This window comes from Rhineura floridana, chromosome 8 (assembly GCF_030035675.1).
Source record: "Rhineura floridana isolate rRhiFlo1 chromosome 8, rRhiFlo1.hap2, whole genome shotgun sequence".
NCBI classification, from domain to species: Eukaryota; Metazoa; Chordata; class Lepidosauria; order Squamata; family Rhineuridae; genus Rhineura; species Rhineura floridana.
In genome coordinates, this window is record NC_084487.1 from 1,201,691 (window position 1) to 1,226,432 (window position 24,742).

Consider the following 24,742-nt stretch of genomic DNA (forward strand, 5'->3'; position numbering starts at 1 on the left):
TCTTCATGACATCTGAGTGATTGGAGGCCAAGAGCTGCTTTGAATTCCCGGGGGGGGGGCAGCTGAAGAGGCATGAGCCACGAAAATCCAGGATCTCAAGTAGGTCTTCTCCCACAAACAGAATTTCCATGCAGCAAGATGGGGGAGGAGCCCCCCTATTATTCAACAATGCAGCGTCTGATTCCCCGTTCACTTTGCATTTCTGATTCTGCATGGTCGCAAAGTCCTGAACAGAGAGAAGTGGCAGCCCAGCCAGGCTGTCAGCCAAACTCCAAGCATGGCAGAAAGGGCTCAGCTTCAAGCACTCTTGGGGCATTTGGACTGCCAAATATGTGGGATGCTGAGAATCAGAGTTGCCATTCTGAAAGCAAGGCTAAGCTTCCAGGCTTTAAGCCTACAGAGGAAATCTGAGAATACATGGAGTGTGGCAGGGGGTAGGAGAGACTGGGGACACATTTTGGGGGTCCATCCAGGTCCTTTGACACTTACTCTCTCACACACACCCATGGCTACCAGTCCTCAGGTTCCTGCTCCTCTGAATACATCTATTCCCACCCCCAACCAGTCTGGTTCAAAAGGCCCTTCAGGGAAGAGCAGGAAGAGCAGGACTCGGAGGACCCCCTCCCCTCCTCTCATCTGCAGCTCTGCTCTGTTTGCACCACAACCTAATCTGCCACTCTTGCTGCAGCCACCGGGTGTCCCTGGCCACACTCCGCAGGAGGGAGAAGTCCCTCTGGCTCCCTCGCTGGCCTGGGCGACGGGCCTTCCTCACCACTGGCCACCCCAGCTCTCCAAAGGGCAGTGCAAGGCTCACCTCCTTGACCTGCACATTGCGCACGCCATCAACCGCTTGCAGCATCAGCTTCCGGAGCCGGGCATCATCGACGCTCTTGGGCAAGTTGTGGACGCAGAGCCTCGTACGGGAAACAAAGATGTTCTGGTCCTTCAGCTTCTGCCGCTTCAGCTCCTCAAACTGGGAGAAGAGAGATGGGTGGTCACAGCGGGAGGGGCGGGGAGCCAGCAAGGGAGCCCAGACTGCCTGGGGGCAGAGCGCCAAGAGCTCTGCTTTGCACATTAGGCCGCTTTTGCAGGCTGCTTGCCTGAGATGGGCCCTCCCCTGACTCAGAAGAGACCCCTCGAGTGCTGCCTTTCCCCTCCACTCACCTTTGGCTCATCCCCTCCAGAGCTCTCCTTAAAAACAAAAATCGACCCCACTGAAACAAGGCGGCTTGTTGGGGGTGAGAAGCTGTTGCTTAAGGTGCCCACCTCACTGTTTTCAAAAAGCAGCCCCACACCAGCCGGACACCAGAGAGAGAGAGATGACACACACACTGCTGCTGCCCTACCCAAGTCTGTTCCTTTAAGACAGGCTGGGGGAGGGGGGCAGATGTGGCCCTCCAGGCATCTCCATCCGGCCCATGGAAATCTCCCCAGGCCAACCTCCTCACCAGCCCTGCTCAGGATACACACAAAGTGCTTTTTCCTGGCTGCAATGGGTCTTTGGCCTATGGATGATCCCTCTCGTTGGCCCAGATGGGTAGAAATCTCTGGCTCAGGCATGGCTAGCATGTCCCCTGGCACGTGAAGGTCAGAATCGCATCTGTTGCTCTGCCCACAGATAGCACCGGCACATGGCCCCCAGAAGACTGCCCACATGGGAATGTGGCCCTCAGGATGGATACAGTTCACCACCCCTGCTTTAAGACAACCCGGTTTCTCTGGCCCTCTGTTAAATGGAAGAGGGGGGGTTGAGTCTCTCCTCTCCAGGCCCAAATGCACAGGCTGTGGAAAAGACTTGCTGCCTAGCAAGGAGGGAGGCTGGAGCCCTGTGAGAGCCCCCATCTCCTTGCTATGAACCTCTTGCCCGCTCCACTCTCTGTGCTCTTTGCAGCTCCCACGATTGGCTGCTTGAGGTCACGTGTCAACCAGAGCCCTTCAAAATGGCCTTGCAGCCCTGGATACTCAGCAAGGCAAGGGAGCGTTATTCAGATGGGCCACCTCTCCTCCCACCCTCCCAAATCCAAGCAAGACGGTTCACAAACTCATGCATGGTGCAGAGAAAGTCGTTCCCCCCCATCCCATCCCAGCAAAATTAGAACCCAATGGGGTCCTCCAGTGAAGCCGGACAATGGCCGATTTGACAACAGGGAAAAGGAGGAACTTCCCCACACAGCGCGCAGCTAAGGCGTGGAATCTGCTGCCACAGATGTACTGATGGTCACCAGTGTGAATGCCTTTAAAGGGAGTTTAGATACATTCATGGCAAAGAACAAGGGCTCAACAGCTACAAGTCACAATGGCTGCGTGTGACACTGAGGATCAGAGGCTGCATCGAGGAAGGCCACATGCTGTATGCAGGATCAGAGGCACTCAGTGCCCCTCGACGCCAGGTGCTGGGATTGGTGAGCAGAAATGTGCTACTGCTGGTGGGCCTCTTCCCACTGGGGCCTCTGACTGGCTGCTGTGGGACCAGGATGCTGGACTAGAGGAGCCCCCTTGGCCTGGTCCAGCACCGCAGGGCTCTTCTCACTGAAATGCCCTGAATGGCCTCTCCCTTGTCAATGCACAAGACTGGAAGTTCTGCGCACTCCCCTTTGTCCACAAGGTATCCAGATTCGCCCTTAATGAGGGCTGGATTGGAAGGGCGTCTCTGAAGCGGGAGGGACCAGACGGACACACTGCCCTACGCTGACTTACCCGCGCCCTCTTGGCAAGGTCAGCAGCACTCATCCCCTCAGCAGCTTTTGTGCCAGAACGGATCACTACGGAGGAAAAAGAGCATCACAAATCTGTGCCAAAGCGTGCATGAGGAGCAGCAAACTTACGAGTGGGAAGGATGCGGGGAGGGGCAGGTGAGGTGGAGAGAAGACTCTATTGGAGAAGCTCAGTCTCCCACCTCTGCCCCCCCACCCCACGCCTCTCCTCCCCTGCCTGAGAACCACCAGCTCTGAGCAGCTGATCTGGGCTCCTGCAAGAACTCTGCGCACCTGCTGTACCTCGCAACACCCCCCCTCCCCCAAGGCACTCCCATTTACCCTCCCAGGATGCTGTTAAACATATTCAAAGCACACCCTTGGTCCAAAGAACAGTCGTCATAATTTTAAAAAATCAAACTCAAAAGCTCTTTTGCTTCTGAGGAAGAGGAGTGTCCATAACTGCACAGCAGACCACCGGACAGGCACACAGGCATTAGTGGAGAGCCTTCAGGCTGGCTCCCAGTTTTCTTATCTCCCCACTTGGGGAAGTGGGTTGGATGAATGAAAGGGAAGAAGCCACCAGAACACAGCATTGGATGCCCCTCCATGTGCAAGACAGCATGCATCACCACCCAAAATGAAATTAAACAGAGCAACAGGAACAAAAGAAAAAAACAAGCACTACGCAAAAAGGGGGCAGGCACGGAAGTGCTACTGTCCCCAATGGCTGTGCTCTGTCCCCACAGTCAGAGGCAGTATGCTTTGGAATACCAATTGCTGGCTCTTGCACTCAGGTCCTGCTTGCGGGCTTCATACTGATGCATCTGGTTAGCCACTGTAAGAACTGGTTGTTGGGCTAAATGGGCCGCTGGCCTGATCCAACAGGCTCTCCTGATGTCCTCCAAGACCCTTGTGGCGGGGGGCACCCCAAAAAGCCACAGCCAGGCGCCTGAAACCCCTTCCACCCCTCCTCATGGTAGTGACCAGCACCTGTCTTGGCCACCTTTCCTCACAATGCTGCCCCCTCACTCCCCCCCCCACGCATGCAGAAACATGCCACGGTGACCACAAGGGAGGTGGCTCCAGGTGCCTGGGGCAGGCAGATCCATACCCGCCTCTCCCGCCCCCCCAGGAAGCAGCTCATCACTCACAGCCTTCGCGCGCCAGGTAGAGGTTCCGCGTGCCGGTGGGCTTCTTCACCTTCTTGCTTCGCAGCTGCTGGGCTTCCTCTCGGCTGACGGCGAGGTCCACTCGGAGGAGCCGGCCACCCAGACGCAGCCCTCCGCCCTTCCAGGGAGGAGAAGGGACAATGAGACGAAGGCAGGCAGGCAAGCAAGGAAGAGGCACGGGGGGGGGCACTTCTAAACCCAGGCCAAGTCAGTCCCGGGGAGGCAGAGGGATCAACAACCCTCCCCACACAGTTCTCACCTCACTCTCATCCTGAGCCACTTGCAGGCATTTCTGGGCAGCTTCCTGGGTCAGGAATTGGGCAAAGGCACAGCCTGGTGGGGTGGGGAAAAGAGAGACAGTTGTGGGAAAGAGTGGGGAGGGGAGACTTTAAAGAGGGCACCTGCAGAACAAGAGTGGGATCTACATGATGATAATTATTATTCGTCTTCACAACAACCCTCTGAGGGAGGTCACTTTTATTCCCATTCAGCAACTGGGAAACTGAGGCGGAGAGAGTTAAGAGTTGTCCACGGCCAACGAGACTGAGGCAAAGGTGGGATCTGAAATCAGGTCTCCGAATTCCTCTCTGCCTAAATGCTAAGTTGGGCTGGCTTGGCTCCTGTCCTGTCCCCCCCAACAACCCACCTCTGGTGCTGGCCCCAGTTACCTTTGGAGTGCTCCGTGTCAGGATGCAACACGACCCGCACATATTTCAGGTCTCCAAACGGCTCCAAGAGCTCCCCTAGCTCCTCCTCTTCGCTATCGAAGGACAAGTTCCTGGGGCAAGCACAAGGGGCCGTGAGCAAGGGCCACTCCCCTACCGTAGACACACACACGCAGGCACCCCCACCAGGAGGGCGGCAGCAACAGCAGGCAAGCCCAGTCTGGCTGGGACAGCCCTCCTACAGCCTGGAGGACAGAGGCGGGCCCTTGGCAGTGAGCGGTTGATCACAGGCCTTTGCCCCCACAAGCGCAGCTGCCAATGTCAAAGCACCCGGGCACTGGCTGACGATACTTTGGGAGAATGGCCAGCCAATGAGAGGCCACAGCAGCCACGAAGGTATGCTGGGCCACTGTCCTCTCACCATGCTCCATCCAGATGTACAAAGAGCACCTCAGGACCCCTCCACTTCCTCCTGTGCTGAGCCCCCAGCCTGACCTCGGGGCCCAAGACCCACCTGATGAAGATAGTCTTTCCTTCAGTGACATCCGAAGAAGGGAGCTTACAGCCTTTTCTCTGCTTTGAGGGGGCATCAGCTTCTGAAATGGGGTGGGGGGTGGGAGGGAAGCCGTTAGCAAGGACTGAAGAGGTGCTCTCCAAGCGCCATGTCAGGCCTTTTGTAAAAACCTCACTGTCGTTGGCAAGGTAAGCAGCGCTGTCCGTGCCCACGATCAAGGTAGAGGGCCTAGTTCCACGAAGAGGCCACGAAACTTGCCCTGGCCAGGAATGGACTCCCCAGCTGAGACCCTGCACAGCAGTCCACTTTGACTGCCCTGCCAAGCAGAGATGCACTCATCAGATGAGTTGGCTTTTAGAAAAGAGGTGACAGCGTCAATAGAGAAGGGGATAACTTGGAGGCTATTAGCAATTACAGTTAAATAGAACTGCCAAGTTCAGTGGCAGTCTACCTCTACCAGCTGCTGCAGAACAAGCCATGGGAGAGCTGCTCTCCTGGTTTGGGCTCACGGGAAGAGGCCAGCTGACCAGCCCCGGTTGGAAAGAGGATACTCGATCGAATAGATGTTTTTTACCTGCTCCAGCAGGGCTGTTCATATGCCCCTTTGAAGAATCAACTACACAAAATAACCAGCCCCTCAGAAAATACAAAACAAACCTTCTCCTCCTTCCTCCTCCTCGCTATCTCCTGCATCTTCGTCAGAGCTCCTGGCTTTGCCAGGCTTCTCCTCCTCCTCCTCCTCTGAGCTCTCTTCCTCCTCCTCCTCCTCCTCACTATCCAGAGGTGATGATGGAATTTGGGGCTCAAAGTACCTGCCAGTGGAATCACACAAGCAGAGAGCGATCAGCAATAGACAAGGGTCCTCAATGGCTGAAGGGCAGATCGCAGATGGCTGAAATCGCGATGCTAGCCTGGTTTTGGCAAAGGGAGGAATTCAGAGGCGGCCTTGCAGCAGATCCCAGGTCCTCCAGGGCGAGCCCTTGATGCTTACCTGCCCTGCCTCACCGTCTCAGCACCTGCCAAACTTCTGTCATCACCACCATCTCCACCGTCAGCAGCATCCGCAACTGTGACCTCCTGCTGGGCTTGGCTTAGTTTCTTCTCCTGGGCCCCTGGCCGGGGGGGGGGGGGAGAGAGACACACAACACAAAGTAATGTGAGCCGGAAATGCCTCAGCCCAGCTTCGCTCAAAGGCAACAAGGGCCCCACCCCATCGCCCCACTCTAGCTTCTCCAGCCTTGAGGGGAAAAGCCATCCCAAGGAAGCCCACAGGAACAGATCACAGACATGATGGGATGCCAAGAGACCAGAAAGTGCAAAGTCTGAGCTGGATGTGGGCCACAGTCTCACACACACACACACACCCCGCTGGGCAGGGTCAACAAAGAATCATAGAATTTCAGAGTTGCAAGCGGAGCTGGAGGTCATCAAATGCAACCCCCCCTGATTCATGCACCCCTGGGCGTGTGCGAGTGGGGAGAGGGCTGTTGCTTCTGAAGCTCAGTTCCTCCCCTCTTGAAGGCTCAGCACCACGTAGTCTGTCTCTCTCATTCACTCACACACTCACTCAATGTTTGGCTATGAAGAGCCAGGGGAAATGTTCTCTCTCTCACTCACACACACACACACACACACACACACACTGTAACAGGGGCAAACCGCAGGAGGGCCACTCAGCTGGCAGCTCTGCAATCGAGATCAGGCCTCCTCACCACCCACAGGTTGGACAGAACAAGCCCACCTGCCCAAGAAGGCCCAGGGCAGCAGGATTCATGCCCCAGTGCCACTCACCAGCGGGAGCGGCTGCAGCCTGCATTGCTTGGTACTTCTCTCGGGTCACGGCCCAGTCCACAGCCACCGGACGCTCTGAGGAAGGAAAGGGAAGCTCTGAGGCTGGCTTGATGTACCTACGAATTCCACCTATGTGCTGGTCATTGGGGGAAGGTGTAAAAGAAGGGATCAGCAGTTCATGCACAGCATCCGAGTCCCACCGCCTGAGCACCTGAAAACTTACTCAATCATCCACATTGGGTTGTGAGATTTTTTGCCATCAATTGCTCGCATGATGCTTTCAAGTCTATGTATGTAGCCTTAGGAGTTAGGTTTTTTTTTTAAAAAAAACAACACAACCCAAAAGTGGGAGCCTGAGGATGCTGAATCCTATCCTTGCATGAAATTGAAGCATAGACACATTCCTGGGCATTAGCGGAAGTTATCCATCTGAAGCACAAGTCCCGAGTGAAGGCCTAACAAGTCACAGTTGTCTTCTCTCACGTCACACTCTAAGCACTCCAACACAAGAGGAGTTAACTCAGAATCATCAGTTAGCGGCACATCAAATCATCATCTAGCTACTGGAATGCCCCTCCTGATAAAAACCTACCAGGACCCTTTGATCCTCTTCTAGGGCCCTTCTCCAGGTCCCCTCTCCAAGGGAGGCACAGAGGGTGGAGGGTGGCAACAAGGGAGGAGGGGGCCTTGTCAATTGTGGCTGCCCATCGATGGAAGGTGCTCCCCAGCGAGGTCCACCTGGCACCTTCACCAACATCTTCTCGACGCCAGGTAAAGTGTTATATTTTTGCCCCAGGCATTTCATAAGACTAAGATAATGTTGTTTGTATTAGTGTGCTACCAAATCTTTCTGTGGCTGTGGGGCACAGGATATAAATTCAGAAGGGCAAAATTACCACAGGCCAAACCACAAGTGCCAAAGACACTTGAAGAGAGACACTGCTTACAAGTGCCTGTACGCTAATGCTAGGAGCCTCCGAACCAAGATGGGAGAACTGGAGTGCTTGGTCTTAGAGGAGACCATTGATATAGTGAGCATAACGGAGACCTGGTGGAATGGAGAGAACCAGTGGGATACGGTTATCCCTGGATATAAACTATATCGGAAGGACAGGGAAGGACGTATTGGCGGCAGAGTCACTCTATACGTGAAAGAAGGCATTGAATCCAGCAAGCTTGAAACCCCAAAAGAGGCGGACTCCTCCACAGAATCGTTGTGGGTGGCGATACCATGCCCCAGGAGGGATTTAATACTCGGAACGATCTATCATCTCCCTGATCAAAATGGTCAGGAGACCTTGAGATAAGATATGAAACTGAGGAAGCATCCAAACTAGGAAATGTGGTAGTAATGGGTGACTTCAACTACCCGGACATAGACTGGCCGCATATGTGTTCCACTCATGACAAAGAAGCAAAATTTCTAGATATTCTAAATGACTATTCCCTAGACCAGTTGGTCATGGAACCGACCAGAGGGACGGCAACCCTGGACTTAATCCTCAGTGGGGACCGGGACCTGGTTCAAAAGAGGAAACTTCACAAAAATGAGGGGATTGGTAAAAAGAAAGCTGAAAAACAAAGTCCAGAGGGTCACATCACTCAAAAATGCTTGGAAGTTGTTTAAAAACACTATATTAGAAGCTCAACTGGAGTGCATACCGCAGATCAGAAAAGGTACCGCCAGGGCCATGAAGATGCCAGCATGGTTAACGAGCAAAGTCAAGGAAGCTCTTAGAGGCAAAATGTCTTCCTTCAGAAAATGAAAGTCTTGTCCGAATGAAGAAAATAAAAAGGAACACAAACTCTGGCAAAAGAAATGCAAGAAGACAGTAAGGGATGCTAAAAAAGAATTTGAGGAGCACATTGCTAAGAACATAAAAACCAACAACAAAAAAATCTATAAATACATTCAAAGCAGGAGACCATCTAGGGAGGCGATTGGACCCTTGGATGATAAGGGAGTCAAAGGTGTACTAAAGAACGATAAGGAGATTGCAGAGAAGCTAAATGAATTCTTTGCATCTGTCTTCACAGTGGAAGATATAGGGCAGATCCCTGAACCTGAACTAACATTTGCAGGAAGGGATTCTGAGGAACTGAGACAAATAGTGGTAACAAGAGAGGAAGTTCTAGGCTTAATAGACAAAATAAAAACTGACAAATCACAGGGCCCGGATGGCATCCACTCAAGAGTTCTCGAAGAACTCAGATGTGAAATTGCTGATCTGCTAACTAAAATATGTAACTTGTCCCTCGGGTCCTCCTCCATGCCTGAGGACTGGAAAGTGGCAAATGTAACGCCAATCTTCAAAAAGGGATCCAGAGGGGATCCCGGAAATTACAGGCCAGTTAGCTTAACTTCTGTCCCTGGAAAACTGGTAGAAAGTATTATTAAAGCTAGATTAACTAAGCACATAGAAGAACAAGCTTTGCTGAAGCAGAGACAGCATGGCTTCTGCAAGGGAAAGTCCTGTCTCAGTAACCTATTAGAATTCTTTGAGAGTGTCAACAACCATATAGATAGAGGTGATCCAGTGGACATAGTGTACTTAGACTTTCAAAAAGCGTTTGACAAGGTACCTCACCAAAGACTTCTGAGGAAGCTTAGCAGTCATGGAATAAGAGGAGAGGTCCTCTTGTGGATAAGGAATTGGTTAAGAAGCAGAAAGCAGAGAGAGGGAATAAACGGACAGTTCTCCCAATGGAGGGCTATAGAAAGTGGAGTCCCTCAAGGATCAGTATTGGGACCTGTACTTTTCAACTTGTTCATTAATGACCTAGAATTAGGAGTGAGCAGTGAAGTGGCCAAGTTTGCTGACGACACTAAATTGTTCAGGGTTGTTAAAACAAAAAGGGATTGCGAACAGCTCCAAAAAGACCTCTCCAAACTGAGTGAATGGGCGGGAAAATGGCAAATGCAATTCAATATAAACAAGTGTAAAATTATGCATATTGGAGCAAAAAATCTGAATTTCACATATACGCTCATGGGGTCTGCACTGGCGGTGACCGACCAGGAGAGACACCTCGGGTTGTAGTGGACAGCATGATGAAAATGTCGACCCAGTGTGCGGCAGCTGTGAAAAAGGCAAATTCCATGCTAGCAATAATTAGGAAAGGTATTGAAAATAAAACAGCCGATACCATAATGCCGTTGTATAAATCTATGGTGTGGCTGCATTTGGAATACTGTGTACAGTTCTGGTCGCCTCATCTCAAAAAGGATATTATAGAGTTGGAAAAGGTTCAGAAGAGGGCAACCAGAATGATCAAGGGGATGGAGCGACTCCCTTACGAGGAAAGGTTGCCGCATTTGGGGCTTTTTAGTTTAGAGAAAAGGCGGGTCAGAGGAGACATGATAGAAGTGTATAAAATTATGCATGGCATTGAGAAAGTGGATAGACAAAAGTTCTTCTCCCTCTCTCATAATACTAGAACTCGTGGACATTCAAAGAAGCTGGATGTTGGAAGATTCAGGACAGACAAAAGGAAGTACTTCTTTACTCAGCGGACAGTTAAACTATGGAATTTGCTCCCACAAGATGCAGTAATGGCCACCAGCTTGGATGGCTTTAAAAGAAGATTAGACAAATTCATGGAGGACAGGGCTATCAATGGCTACTAGCCGTGATGGCTGTGCTCTGCCACCCTAGTCAGAGGCAGCATGCTTCTGAAAACCAGTTGCCGGAAGCCTCAGGAGGGGAGAGTGTTCTTGCACTCGGGTCCTGCTTGCGGGCTTCCCCCAGGCACCTGTTTGGCCACTGTGAGAACAGGATGCTGGACTAGATGGGCCACTGGCCTGATCCAGCAGGCTCTTCTTATGTTCTTATGTTCTTATGTAGGGGGGGGTTGTTTTATTATTTTATTTTATTTACAATAATTTTGGATTTTAATAATGTTGCTAGTCACTTGAAGACCTTTGGATAACAAGCAACTAATAACTCATCACCATCACCAAGCCTGACTCCCAGTACCCCTCGCCCCTGCCGGACCTCGAATCAACTGGCCCCTTGTAAGACGACGCCACACTCACCTTTGATCTCCTTCATGTTCATTCCCTTCAGAGCCTTCCCTGCTTCCAGGACATTCCTGAACTGCACAAAAGCAAAGCCTCGCATCTTTCCATCTGAAAGTATTAAGAGATCGACTTTGTTGTGATTATTTCTTAATATGAACAGCCTGAGCACAGGTTGAAATTCTGGTCACAGAAAGACACAGGAGCAGCCTGGGCCATAACCAAAAGGCAAGGGGAACAGAGACCCTGAAACACTCGCTGCCTGCCTGACACACACAGCCAGCGTCCTGTGATACACGCCCACGGTGTCCAACTTCATCTTTGGCTTCCTCTCCTTCTTCTTGGGTGCTTGTTGAATTGGAAAATTAAATTCCCAACTTGAAAGTAACAGGCAGGCAGGGTCACAGTAACTTAATTTTTTCATTCCTTTTTTTAGACCAGGAAGAATAGGACCTTTAACCAAGACTATTATCTTTTAATCCAGTTATACACATCCTGATTTTTGATAAGACAGGAAGGAAAATGGTATTTTTAGTCTTTGCTTTTGTTTAATCATTAAGCCCCCATCGTGGGTGTAAAAGTTGCTTTGTGGCTTAGCAACTAGGAATCTTTTGGACACTGCAGGAAGACCGGAAGTTGTCTTATTGTCCATCTAGCTCAGTACAGTCTACACTGACAGGCAGCAGCTCATCAGGATTTCAGGCAGATGTCTTTCTTTCTTTCTTTCTTTCCCAGCCCTACCTTTAGATGCTGTTGGAAACTGAACCTTGGACCCTCTGCATGCAGATGCTCTTCTGGTGAGCCACGTATACAGCCCTTCCCCTGTATTCATTTTTAGTATTTAAAAAAGACATTTTATAGAATATATAAATATTAGTAAGAGAGACCTAATTTCCCTATTTAGGAACTCTCCGCTGGACATCCGACACATACTTCTCTCCTTCCCTGTTACTTTCTGTACCTGAAGAGGCCCCCTCACCACCACCACACCAAGCTGCAGTCTCCCAGAAATAAGGGAAGGTATTCATTCACATTTACACACACACACACACACACACCTCTACATCTCTCCAGCCAAACTCCCCAGCTCTCCCTACGTCCCCCAGCCCGATCAGGTCCCTCTTCCTTGGGGAGATCTGCCCTCTTCCTTCCCCTTGCCATGCGCACTTCTTTTGTCTTGTCTGTTGCACCCCAAAATCCAATTGCCCTGTCCTCATGACCCAGAGCCACGCAGTACTGCTCTTTGGTAGAAATCGAACTTTTTACTCTCTTGGCACATCCTCTGAAGTCTTCCAATTGCTTCCTTATAATTCTTGCCCTAAAATCTTTTCTAAGACCCCACAAAACCACTCCCCAAACCTCACCCTTCCACCAACAACCTCCCCTTCTCTGTCTAAAGCACGTGGCCTGAGCCACCATCCATTCTCCTTCTGAGGCTACCTTCAACCCTCCGACCAAATCTCTCCCTCTTTCAGCAAAGAGGTCATCACAGCCTTTCTCCCTGACCAATTTTACTATGTATTTCTATGCATTCTGTTAGGACAACTTGAACTCTGTTAAAACTAGCCTACTGTTGGTGCGCTGTTTAGGAGCATTTCTGTCAATTGGTTCTGTTCAACAACTTTTTAAGAAATAAGCTAATTCACTTTTACTACAATGATTGCTTGAATGATACTCAGTGGTACCCTTTGCCTCCATAAAGCGCCCATTTTGGAACACATTCAGGTCTCAATGGCAAAAGATCCCAAAATGAGTCTCAGAGTTGCATATGAGAACCGTTGGCTTGCATGTAGACTGTACACTTCATAAGAAAAAAGAAGGCCATTACCTAATGTTTCACAGCAAGGAAAAAAACATTTTTACACTGCAATGCAGGGTGGTTCATGACAGATGCTCTTGGAGGTCGCTGATTCATAGGGTCGCCATAAGTCGTAGTTGACTGGGAGGCACATGACAACAACAAACAGCGCAATGCTCTTAATCAGGACTTCTTTTAACTGTCCTTTTCACTGTGTTTGTACAGCAAACCAGAGGAAGCAATTTGAGGAAGTCAAGAACCTTGGTGAGATCAGGAGTCCTCAACTCATCTCACTCTTCACCTTCAGACAGCTGATCATTACACACAAGTCAGGGCTCTTATCTCCAATTCCCGGAATTGAGTTCCAAAGGAAAACTTAGTGCTCCATGAATGGCTCAGGACAGTTCAGCACAAGTGTGTAGCTTAAATGGAATTCTGTGTCCATCCTCCAACGGCCTCCCAATTATTTTATTTATTAAATTTATATCCCACCCTTCCTCCCAGAAGGAACCCTTTTTCCAACATCTCAACAGTCCATACCTGGTTTCTTGGGGACGGTTGTCTCCAGCACAGTACCAAACTGAGAAAATGCAGCCTTCAGGTCATCTTCTGTGCACTGAGGAGGGCAGAAATGAGACCAATGGCAGAAGTCATTGTAATGGGAATGGAACATAATATTTTTTTTTAAAGCCCAAGTCTTATGAGGACCTTTGGCGAGAACCAGCTGGGCTGTTCTTAGCTTCTGAGAGCTGACTGTACTCCTGGATGGGAAACCAAAAAGGGTGACTTGCGGCTCCTATTACCTCCTTCATTAAACAGAGCACTTAGATGCAATTCATGTCCCCCGAGTTGGCGAGGCTCATTTAACATCAACACGAAATCAAGCCTTCCGTGTCATCCACCTAGTTCTCTGGAATGCTCTGCCAACAGAGATCCAGCAGGGGCCTTCTGGTTAAACTTTTAACCACCTGCTGAAAACCTTTCTGTTTCGCCAGGCTTATGCAGGCAATTAAGAACATGCTCTTTTTGCAACAACTGACCTCTGTTTTAATTGTAAATTCTATGGTTGTTTTAAGCATGTTGTAAACTGCTTTGATGTTTTTAACAAAATAGCGGTATACAAATATGTTTATAAAAAAATAAATAAATGTCATAAGCAATTCAGAAACACCATTACATCAGAGACAAGGAGCCCTTAATTTCCAACAGGAGTGCCATGAAAGATTAACCCTGCCCAGCCCACTGCAGTGATCTGGCTCCAGAAAACAGCAGGGGGAGCTCAGAATCCCAGTTCCATCAGCCTCACCCTAAAAAAAGCAGGCAGATCCTCTCCCCTTGGCTCATACCTTGAAACTCAGGTTGCGAATAATCAGCCTGGCTTTTTTTGAAGCTCCTTTTGTCTTTTGGGACTTCTGCACTTGCTGGGGGGCCTCAGAGGCATCTGGAACCAAAGAGGTGCAACAGCAAATCAAATGAGGCGCGCCAAGGACACTGACACATGAACAGCACAGCAAAGGAAGTATCACTAAGCATGAGTACTGCTGCCCTCAGATCCTGCTTGCAGGCTTCCCATAGGATTAGACATGTGGTTGGCCACCCTGAGAACAGGATGCTGGACTGGGTGGGCCTTTGGCCTGCTCCACCAGCCAGGCTCTCCTTATTTGTTTGTTTATTAGATTTATATCCCGCCCTTCCTCCCAGTAGGAGCCCAGGGCGGCAAACAAAAGCACTAAAAACACTGTAACACATCACAAAAACAGACTTCAAAATATATTAAAACACGACAACCATTAAAAACATATTAAAACAAATCATCTTTCAAATCGCTTTAAAAACATTAAAAAAGGTTTAAAAATATATTAAAAAGCAATTCTTATGCAAACCTCCCATCAAAACCCCCGGAGAGATTGCCAAAGATCCCTGCCACCACATCTGGAACAAGAGTGAAACTTGCGCAGACAGGGCACCTTCTTGTTTCAGAAGAACAAGTCCCCAGGGTCTGAGAACATGGATCTAAGTTGAAAGCCACATCAGAGGAGCTTGCCATGTCTGGGAATGCAACATCTGTGGGTAGATGGCCTATGTGCTGGACAGAAGGTAAGAAAATGGAGCAAGAATATATGTACCAATTTGTGGTTAAACTGGTCAAGGGCACCATGTGCATTCTCTTGGAGCCCCTTTGCAGCAAGCACCTTGGGAAACAGGGAACTAATCACAATTTGGATGATTTAGGTACTGCAGAAACAACAGCTCTGCTTTGTGCAATAGACAGAAAATGCAAGCAAGTCTGCTGAAGGTTGTGTCTGGGGCAACGAGGATGGCTAGACCTATCCAGACACCTTGCTCAAAGCCACTTGTGAAAGCTGTTGCTAGGGGAAATCACTGCTGACCTTTACAGGGGAAATCAGCGCTAACCTTTACACACACACTTGTAGTGGACTTCAGGAGATATTCTGCCTATAAGAATCAGCCAGGTTTGGAGCCAAGATAGCTAGCCAGGCAAACACAGAGATAAACCATCATCCAAACCCCACCATCCCCGCATGACTGTGGGGACCTGGGAAATGATCTGCAGGTCTCCACTGCTGCAAAATCAAGAACAGGCATGACCCTGGTGTCCATCTCTGCTGATTGCCTGTCCAACTCAGAGGGATACCACATGATCTACCTAAGAGAGATATAATTGACTTTATATGTGCATTTACTAGCTCTAGATATGTTATGATGATGTGCTTAAATAAACTGATTGGGTCATGAATTATCAGACCTAAATACTGTGTGTTTTTGTCTCTGTTCAGTTGGAATGTGTAAAAAACTGTGCCTACTGTGATTGGTCTAAGGAGGGTAACACAGTTTTACATGACTTAACAGGCTAGCAAGGGGCAGGGTAATCCCTTTTGTGAACCTTTTTTACAAGGCAGCTGCAACCTCAGTAACAATTCATCCAAACAAGTGCACTGAAAACACACCCAAAAGGAAATCTCACAAACTTCCTAGGCAGTCCACTCCACTGCAGAAGTATAATTGGGGATATTTAAAACTGTCTACCTAACGTAAGGAAATAGAAGCCCATCTTTTGGACCACATGCATATACAACAGCATATATCAAAAAGTGGAGAAGTGAGAGCCACCACATGTGTGCTAGACCCTTGCACTTCCTGACTTATTAAAAGTGCGAGAAGCGGAATGGCCGATTGGGTGAGGGGAGTGGTTAATGCCTCCTTACATCAAGGCAGAGTTCCACGGTGCCTAAAGGAGGCAGTTGTAAGGTTTTTGTTGAAAAAGCCCTCCCTGGATCCCTCTATAATAAGTAATTATCGGCCAGTGTCTAATATTCCATTCCTGGGCAAGGTAATAGAGCATGTGGTGGCCTCCCAGCTCCAGAGATTCCTGGATGAAACGAATTATCTGGACCCATTTCAGTCTGGTTTCAGGCCTGGCTATGGGACAGAGACGGCTTTGGTCGCCTTGGTGGATGACCTATGCAGAGAACTGGACAGGGGGAGTGTGTCCCTGTTGGTTCTACTGGACCTCTCAGCGGCTTTCGATACCATCGACCATGGTATCCCTCTGGGCCGCCTTGCCGGGATGGGTCTTGGGGGCACTGTTTTACAGTGGCTCCGTTCCTTCCTGGAGGGGCAAACCCAAAAGGTGGCGCTGGGGGACTCCTGCTTGACTTCTTGGCCATTGGCCTGTGGGGTCCCTCATGGTTCAGTTTTGTCCCCCATTCTATTTAACATCTACATGAAACCGCTGGGAGAGGTTGTCCAGGGGGTTTGGGGTTCGGTGCTATCAGTATGCTGATGACACCTGTGATGTTCCTGTATTAATGTATATATGGTAAGTGCTGTTTGTATAGGAGATACATGGTAAGTGGAATGAAAGAGGAGGGGGGAGTAAATGGGCAGTAGAATGCTGGATGATTGGCTGAGTGTTTAGAATGACTGAGAGTATAAATGGAAGGATGACAGTTAAATCTGTGTGGACGTGAGTGGGTTGTTTTGGTGGGTTTTTGAGAGGAGACTGTGTGGAGAGTTGGTGGATGTGAGGAGAGTGTGGAGTTCGGATTAATACTAAGACAAGTACCAGAAAATGATGAAACCATATGCTTATGTGCCTTTATAAAGTAATCTTGTTATCTCTGTTATTTAATAAAAACTACCGTATATTCTGGCGTATAAGACGACTGGGCGTATAAGACGACCCCCAACTTTTCCAGTTAAAATATAGAGTTTGGGATATACTCGCCGTATAAGACTACCCCTGCTCAATCAAACAAAAAGCAGAGCTTTGCTTAACTCAAAATTTCTTCTCCCTTTGATAACCACATCTACACAGGTTCCACCTCCATACTCAAAATGAAACTGAGCCTGGAAGTGTACAACAACCCCACACATACCTTGCTAATTCGATTATCAATGCCAGGATGTCTGTCTTATCGACTACTCTCCTGCTCCCCCCCCCCCAAGGCATCATGAAAGACCCAGTCCTGGGCTCAGAAAGAAAATAAATATCTGGTCCTCTTCAAAGTATTGATAAGCCTCTTGTTTTAATTGAAATAATAATTATAAATTCTTGTTCTTATCACTAATGGGAGTTAATTATCTTGCATATGCTGCTGTTGCTTCTATGGCTGTAACGGAGTGAGGTTAAAGATAAGTGAAATGCAAATAGAAAAAAAAAATACAGAAGGCAGTAACACTTTCCTAAATGTAATACCATACCAACCACAACAAGATTCCTATAAGGCAAAAAACTAAGCATCTCACAACCAGTCAGGATTCCTAACCAAAAACCAAAACTATGATAAATGAAGAAATATTTATATAAGCATAACTATCAAATATATTTATTATTTACACAAACTGTAAAGATATTTATAGTGCAATCCTAAATTTATTTATTCAGAAACAAGTCCCAGCGTATTCAATGGGGCTTACTCAAACAGGGACAGAAATGCAACCTCAAGTGATAAGCAACTTCATTCACACAACCCAAAATTCCGAATCATGCCACTTTACACTGTTTTGCAACTGTTTATACTTGTTTTTATGGTTATTGGATTTTAAATGGCTTTATTTCTTGTTGTGAGCTGCCTTGGTTTCCAACCCTACCTCACAGGGGTGTTGGAAAGACTCCATACACTGCAGATGTATAAATACATACAGCCCATATAATAGTTTATTGTCAAACCAATTGGTCATTGCAGAAAAATCAGTATTAGTTTTTTAAAAATCAGTATTAGTTTCCTACAGAATAAAAACTGCAATACCTAAGTAAGCCCTGCCTACTTGCTTTAAAATAGGACTGGGGGTGGGGGGGGCAGAAAGAGAACACAAACACAATTCTTTTTTACATTCACTCCAAAGTCCCATTGATTTTCAGCACATTCATAATCATGTCTACTCAAAAGTAATTCCTACTGAATTCAATAGGATTTACTCTGGACATATGGGATTAGCACTGTTTTTACCCCCAAAAGCAACTATTGGGAAGGTTTTCAAAACACTGCCCAGGATCTGACTCCTACACACAACAGGGGGAAAAACTGAAATGTATATACCTACCCAATTTATGAGATTTTCAGATAAACAGGAGGGGAAACCACCATTTTCTGGCCTCGCAATGAGGTTTTGCAGACACTGCCACCAAACAAACACTTCACTGATTGGCTGAAATCCTGAACGGGCGGGGTTAAAGCTACAAAGTGCTATACAGTAGTTTAAAAAAAGATTTAACCGGGGGGGGGGGGTGCCTGACGTTTTTATATATATCTCAAGAACCGCACCACCTAGAAACTTAATTTTTTTTTTAAATGAAAGCTGAGAATCCGGGCCACTTAAGGGGCTAGCCGGGCACCGGGTGGCATGCTTAGAATCTGGGTAAAACCCGGCTATCCGGGCAATATGGCAACCCTAATAAGACGACACCCGGCGTATAAGACGACACCCGGCGTATAAGACGACACCCGGCGTATAAGACGACCCCCGACTTTGGAGAAGATTTTCCAGGGTTAAAAAGTCATCTTATACGCCAGAATATACGGTATATTTGGTTTACCGAAGGCCTGATCCTTGGCTGGGGTTATACAGACCAGAAGGGAGGGCAAGGTGCTTACCAAGGCTGAAGGGAAACTGTAACAATTGGTGGCAGCGGTGAAGGGAAGAATATAACACCACAAGTATTCAGAGCAAACCAGGATCGTATGCTTTATATATAAAGATCAAAGGGATTGGGGACAGCTTAAGCACTCAGTCACAGAGATAACCTGATAGAGAGACTCAGGCAGAGTCTCTGGGAATACTGGTTATAGGATGTGACTGGTGGTGCTGCCTAGCAGGGGGATCTGTTGAGATCTGTGCTAGAACGGGGAGAGAAACCATAAAAAAGGACAGTCCAGACTGGTGGAGTCCCTGGTGGTGCCTAGTGACAGGCAGTAACCACGAGCAGGTAGGAACCTGACAGGGAGAGCCAGGGAAGGGCGTCACAACACCTAACTCTATTTCTCCTTTCCACCTAATGCCAAGGAATCTGTCTTGGTTCTGAACCAGTGCCTGGCATCAGTGATGGGCTGGATGAGGGCGAAGAAATTGAAGCTCAATCCAGACAAGACAGAGGTGTTCCTGGTCAGTCGAAGGGCAGATCAGGGAATAGGGATTCAGCCTGTGCTGGATGGGGTTACACTCCCCCTGAAGACACAGGTTCACAATTTGGGTGTGCTCCTGGACTCAGCTTTAAACTTGGAGGCCCAGGTTTCTGCGGTGGCCAGGAGTGCCTTTGCTCAGTTAAGATTAGTGCACCAACTGCGCCCGTTCCTGGAGACGCCTGATCTGGCTACGGTGATACATGCCTTAGTTACATCCCATTTAGATTACTGTAACGCGCTCTACGTGGGGCTGCCTTTGAAGACTGTTCGGAAACTTCAATTAGTACAACGAGCGGCAGCTAGGATACTAACTGGGGCTGGCTACAGGGATCATACAACTCCCTTGTTGCAACAGCTCCACTGGCTGCCAGTTTGTTTCCGGGCACAATTCAAAGTGCTGGTTTTGACCTATGAAGCCCTTCATGGCTTAGGCCCAGGCTATTTGTCAGACAGTAACTCCCTATATGAACCTACCCGGGCCCTGAGATCTTCGGGAGAGGCCCTCCTCTCAGTCCCACCACCATCACAAGTGCGATTGGTGGGGACGCATGATAGGGCCTTTTCGGCGGCTGCCCCTACGGTTTGGAACTCCCTTCCGAGGGAAGCAAGAACAGCCCCCTCTTTACTGTCCTTTCATCAACAGGTGAAGACTTATTTATTCCAGCAGGCTTTTGGAGTAGAAGTTGTTTAGGACAGGACTTCTAGAGGTGTCCTGTATTGTTTTACGGTTTGATCACATTATTCTTAAATTGGTTTGAGGTATTTTTAGGTGATGTTTAATTGTTTTAATGCTGTAATCAGTTTAATTTTATTTTAAATGTAGATTTTTATATGTCCAAATTATATGTACCCATTTTTTAGTTGTAAGCCGCCCTGAGTTCCAGCTTTGGAAAAAGGGCGGGGTATAAATAATGATGATAATGATAATGATGATAATGATGATGATAGTAATAATACCGCAAAGGCAGCACATGTTACATGTGACCAAACATAAGCCTGTATTATTCCCAACCAGCTGCAAGTTCAGCAACAATAGCACCCCTCTGAAGTGCCCACAGCACAAGACAAAAATAAATCCCTCCCCTCCTACAGACCCTTGAACTTACCTTCTTCCTTCTTCCCTTTCCGCCTTGGCTTTGGATTAGCAAGTGCTACATTAATCTTGCGGTTCCCAAAGGCTGTGATCTCCTGGATGGCTCTCTGAGCATCTTCCGGCAAGGAAAAAGTAACAAAGCCAAACCCACGACAGGTCCCACTGCCTATCCAAAAGAGTGACAGGCATAGAACAAAGGTTAGCAACTTTGCCAGGGAATAAATATCCCATACAAGATGGTAAAAGCACTTCACCTACGTAATTTAAGAGTGAACAAACTTTGATTTACCCTTTCTAGGTACTTAACTAGAATTGTACAAAAAAAATCTAAATTGGATTCGTAATGGGGAATGATGGTTGAGGGAAATTCCATCACAACCTTGTTGGCTATAGTTGACGATATCACTGAGTGAGGAAAACCTGAGCCTAACTCTGTTTCTCTGCAGTTACACAAGATAAACTTAGGAACTACCTTATACGGAGTCAGGCCACTGGTCCACCTAGCTCTACGCTGACTGGTTACAGACAAGGAGTCTTCCATCTCTACCTGGAGATGCCAGGGATTGAACATGGGACCTTCTCCATGCAAGGCAGATGCTCTACCACTGAGTTACAACCCTTCCCTTAATAGAGATGAAAATAAAACTCTCAAAATGTGTTGTATTCAATTATGGGCAAAGGTATGGGTCTGTTTCCTTTTTTAGTGCAGTGCAGTGGATGAAGGAAGGATTCTCTATAGGCTATTCCATATTAATGATAAAGTTGGGACTACAAACAATATGCTAATGACACCCCACTCTATCTTTCCTCCTCATCCGAGTCAGGTGAGGTTGTTCAGGTGCTGGACCAGTGACTAAAAGGTAGATCCGGCAGGGCTCTTCTTAAGCTAAGTTTTGCTGGCTAAAATATACTCAAGAAATATAGCGGACCTGCAAAAGTTATCAGCTGTTCTAAATACACACCAAGCACTGCAGTGTGCGAAGCACCGGGCTGCACACTGCTTGGCGCCTTCCTCTCCATACACGTGCATGTGCGTGCAGGAGACACGGGGTGCAGCCCCTGCCCTGCCCCGAGAAAAGCTCTCTGGAGGCCCCGCTCAGGAGGCAGCTTAACCCCTGGGAAGGGCAAGGCCAGCAACCGCAGAGATACGAAGGAGACGTCCAGGGATCGTAATAATGGGGGGGAGGCGCTGAATTATCCGGGGAGGGGGCAGGGAAGAGAGAGACTGTTGTCCAGGCGGGGAAGGAGACCGTCCGGCGGGGAAAACGAGCCCATCAGTGGCGGGGACGGAGGGGGGATACCGGGACCCCTCCAAGAACGCCCCCTGCCCAATTCTCCGCCGCGGCCTCTTCCCTCTACGAGCCGGGCCTGCCTGCCTCGCTCCGAGCCTCTCACCGGGCTCCGTGACGGCCACGGCCCGCCGAACCGGCCCTGCCAGGCCAAACTCGCGCTCCAGGTCCGCGGCGGAGGCCGAGCGGGGCAGGCCCCGCACCAGCACAGTCCGCCCGCCGCCTGCCGTCGCCATGGCGACCTCCGGCCGCAGCCCAGCCGACCACTCGCCGCGCACGCTACACGAGCCTGGGCGGCGCCATGTCGGTTCCTGTCCCTGAAGCAACACGGCCGGAAACGCGGGCCGGCGCCCTCGGGTTCCTCCCGGAAGGGAAAAAGAGGGCATCGCGCCCTCTGGCGGCGAGGAGGGAGGACGGCGCTGGATCTCTTGCGCGGCGGATTCGGGAGCGGCGGAGGGAGGCTGCTCCGCTGCGGGCGGCTCAGCCAGCCTGCAAGAGGGACGGGAGATGTCTGAGAATCCGGGCCTCCTCCCGTGGGAGCCTGGCTTGGTGGGATAGCGGGGAAGGAACCGGCTGGCTCCGCTGCGGAGGACGCCTTGCAGGGCGTGGCTGTGGATGCTCCTCGCCCTATCTCAGAGGGGGATCCCGAGGGAAGGGCGGCGTCGGGGGGCGCAGCAGAGTTTCCCCTTTGGCCGGATTTGAGGGATCTGTAGACCTTTGGCCGGCGCGGTGCAGCGCCACCAGTCTGCGTGGCGCGGGTGTTCCACGGGACCCTCGTGCAGCACGTCGGAACCCTTTTCAACCCTGGGCGGGTGGGCTCGGTCTCTGGGGCGTTGGTGGGGCTGTGAAACTGTAGACCGTATTCTGTGGGGCTGCTTGCGGTATAGAGGCGGAAGGCACTTTTTCTTCTTTGCTTTATTGGCTGATGGAGGAGCTCCTCTGGGTGTCTGGGGGCGCCTCCTCAGGGACTGTGGGTTGCGGTCTTTGACTACATCGGACATTTGGTGTGGGGGTTTTGGGTTTTTTTTGCAAGCCTGTAATTTAGTTGCTCTATTGTGATTTAGATAGCGAGTGTTTTTAGTCGTCAGTAGGTGGCGATAATAGAGCCCTTTAGGCCTTGTTTCGCCACAAAATCCCAGAAGATTATCATCTGCACATGCTCGGAGGCGGTTTGTATTAAACACACACAAACACAGTTTCAATGTTTAGGCACAATGAGGGGCCCTGTTACTCTTCCAGCAACTTCTGCCCCTGTGGCTGCTGCTACTTCTTCACACATAGTCATGTATTACTGGAACTCATTGCCAAAAAAATTGGCTTTTACCCTGCATTGAGATCACTGAGACTTAAGACTTAGTAGATAGGAAAGGCATAAGCACGAACCAGGGAAAGTTAGAAATTGTCAAGGAAGAAATGGAACGTAAAATGATGAAACTGAGGTTATCATACTTTGGACACATAACGAGACGACATGATTCACTAGAAAAGACAACGATGCTGGGAAAAACAGAACGGACGACTTCCCAGGAGGATCCCTACGCCTGTGCAGCCTCCGAGACGGGCTCCCGCCTTGGATGAAACTTATCCAGGTTAAATCCAGTCAGAAGGCTCTTTTCTGACTGGGAATAATTTCTTCCGGTTAAAGAAGAAACGTGAGATTTCCCACTTTAGCTTTGTTTTGATTGTTGGAGTCTGGAATTCGTCAGAATTGTCTGTCTTCCAGCAGCTCAGACAGAGCGAGGATTTTTATGCTAGCTCAGCTGGATAAGTGACCCGTTTTTTTTTATACGGATTAACAGGCAAACATCCTCCTGTCTACATTCATCATTTTCTTATCTATACAGCTAAAGAGATTTGTCAAAGTAACAGCAATTGAGATAACCTAGGTGAGGTAAGACTTTCCTTTTTTTGTTCGCGGAGCTAGGGGGGAAGAAAATATAAATAGCTTATCTTTTTTTTTTTATTGCAAAAAGCTGACATGGAAAATGGCATTCTAAAGATTACAACGGGCGAGAGATTTCTGATTGAAGGAGATAAGAAATCTTTTTGATCTATGGTTGGGATTATTTTTCCTGATCTACTTTTTTTTTGACGAATCTGCTCATTCTCTCTGCTACTAGCTATTTCGACGCTGTGAACTAAAGCTGTTCTTACACTTTCAGGCAGATAAGAGATAAGGGCTGTCTAGCGTGTGAGGTTAGTTTGTTGGAAAAATTAACTCCTTTGTAACTGGTTAAAGAAATAAGCTGCTCTTTGTTTGGGACATTGAAAATTGAAGGAGTTTTGTTCCTTTGGCTTTAAGAATGACAATTAAGAAGACCATGGATGTACAAGAAGGGACTTTATCTCTCGACATGTTTCAGAAAATAATGAATGGGATTAACTCAATAAAACAAGAACTGAGAAATAATAGACAAGCGTGGAGAATTGAATTTTACGAAATGAGACAGGAGCTGAAAGAAACTCAGGATTCTATGAGAAAGGAGAATAAAGATAGATCTGGAAAACAAAAAAAAGATGAAAGAGAAATTAAAGGCAAGGTTCAAACTAAGGAGACTGGCTTAATTATGGACATGAAAAAAGATTTGGATTTCCTGGCTGTGATGGATCCTGGAGACAAATATTACAGTTTGGAATTCAGCGCTGTCCCTGAAGGAATTGAAGAGATTGGAGATAAAGATATTATCGGTTCAAAAAAATTCTTGGACTGGAAGGATTTGATGGAACTTGAAATGGAGAAAGTTAACAGAATTAATCCCTGTCTTGTGTCAATGGAAAAACCTTCAAGAGATGTACTAGTGTATCATGTGGAAAAGAGGAACAGAGATGCGGCTTTGCAACAATACTTCAGTGATATGTTTGGATTTGATGGCAAGAAAATATCTGTGATGGAGGAAATTCCTACCAGACTTTTATTATATGACTATGACAGCAAGATTTTCGGGTGCGTAAAGATGGAAGATGGAAGATGGACCCAATATGGATAATGACAGAAGAGCGATTTAAAATCACTGGACTTAGTAGATTTGATGAGTTGGATTAATTGGCATGTTTATTTAGAA

The 24,742-nt window shown here is 48.4% G+C and overlaps 1 protein-coding gene across 1 annotated transcript in view; it reads right to left on the reverse strand.

Moving 5' to 3' along the window:
• Nucleotides 1-22,302, reverse strand: part of RBM28 (RNA binding motif protein 28) — a 36,260-nt gene extending 13,958 nt beyond the window's left edge. The window contains exons 1-14 of the mRNA XM_061637945.1: nucleotides 21,787-22,302; nucleotides 20,405-20,557; nucleotides 13,998-14,092; nucleotides 13,192-13,267; nucleotides 10,872-10,964; nucleotides 6,836-6,910; nucleotides 6,036-6,156; nucleotides 5,702-5,856; nucleotides 5,045-5,126; nucleotides 4,534-4,643; nucleotides 4,125-4,198; nucleotides 3,848-3,983; nucleotides 2,698-2,762; nucleotides 815-973 (exon numbers count right to left, since the gene is read on the reverse strand). Of these exons, the coding sequence (XP_061493929.1) occupies nucleotides 815-973; nucleotides 2,698-2,762; nucleotides 3,848-3,983; nucleotides 4,125-4,198; nucleotides 4,534-4,643; nucleotides 5,045-5,126; nucleotides 5,702-5,856; nucleotides 6,036-6,156; nucleotides 6,836-6,910; nucleotides 10,872-10,964; nucleotides 13,192-13,267; nucleotides 13,998-14,092; nucleotides 20,405-20,557; nucleotides 21,787-22,066 (1,674 nt within the window). The 5' untranslated portion in view covers nucleotides 22,067-22,302. The remainder of the gene's footprint in view (nucleotides 1-814; nucleotides 974-2,697; nucleotides 2,763-3,847; nucleotides 3,984-4,124; nucleotides 4,199-4,533; nucleotides 4,644-5,044; nucleotides 5,127-5,701; nucleotides 5,857-6,035; nucleotides 6,157-6,835; nucleotides 6,911-10,871; nucleotides 10,965-13,191; nucleotides 13,268-13,997; nucleotides 14,093-20,404; nucleotides 20,558-21,786) is intronic.
• Nucleotides 22,303-24,742: the final 2,440 nt, after the last annotated feature.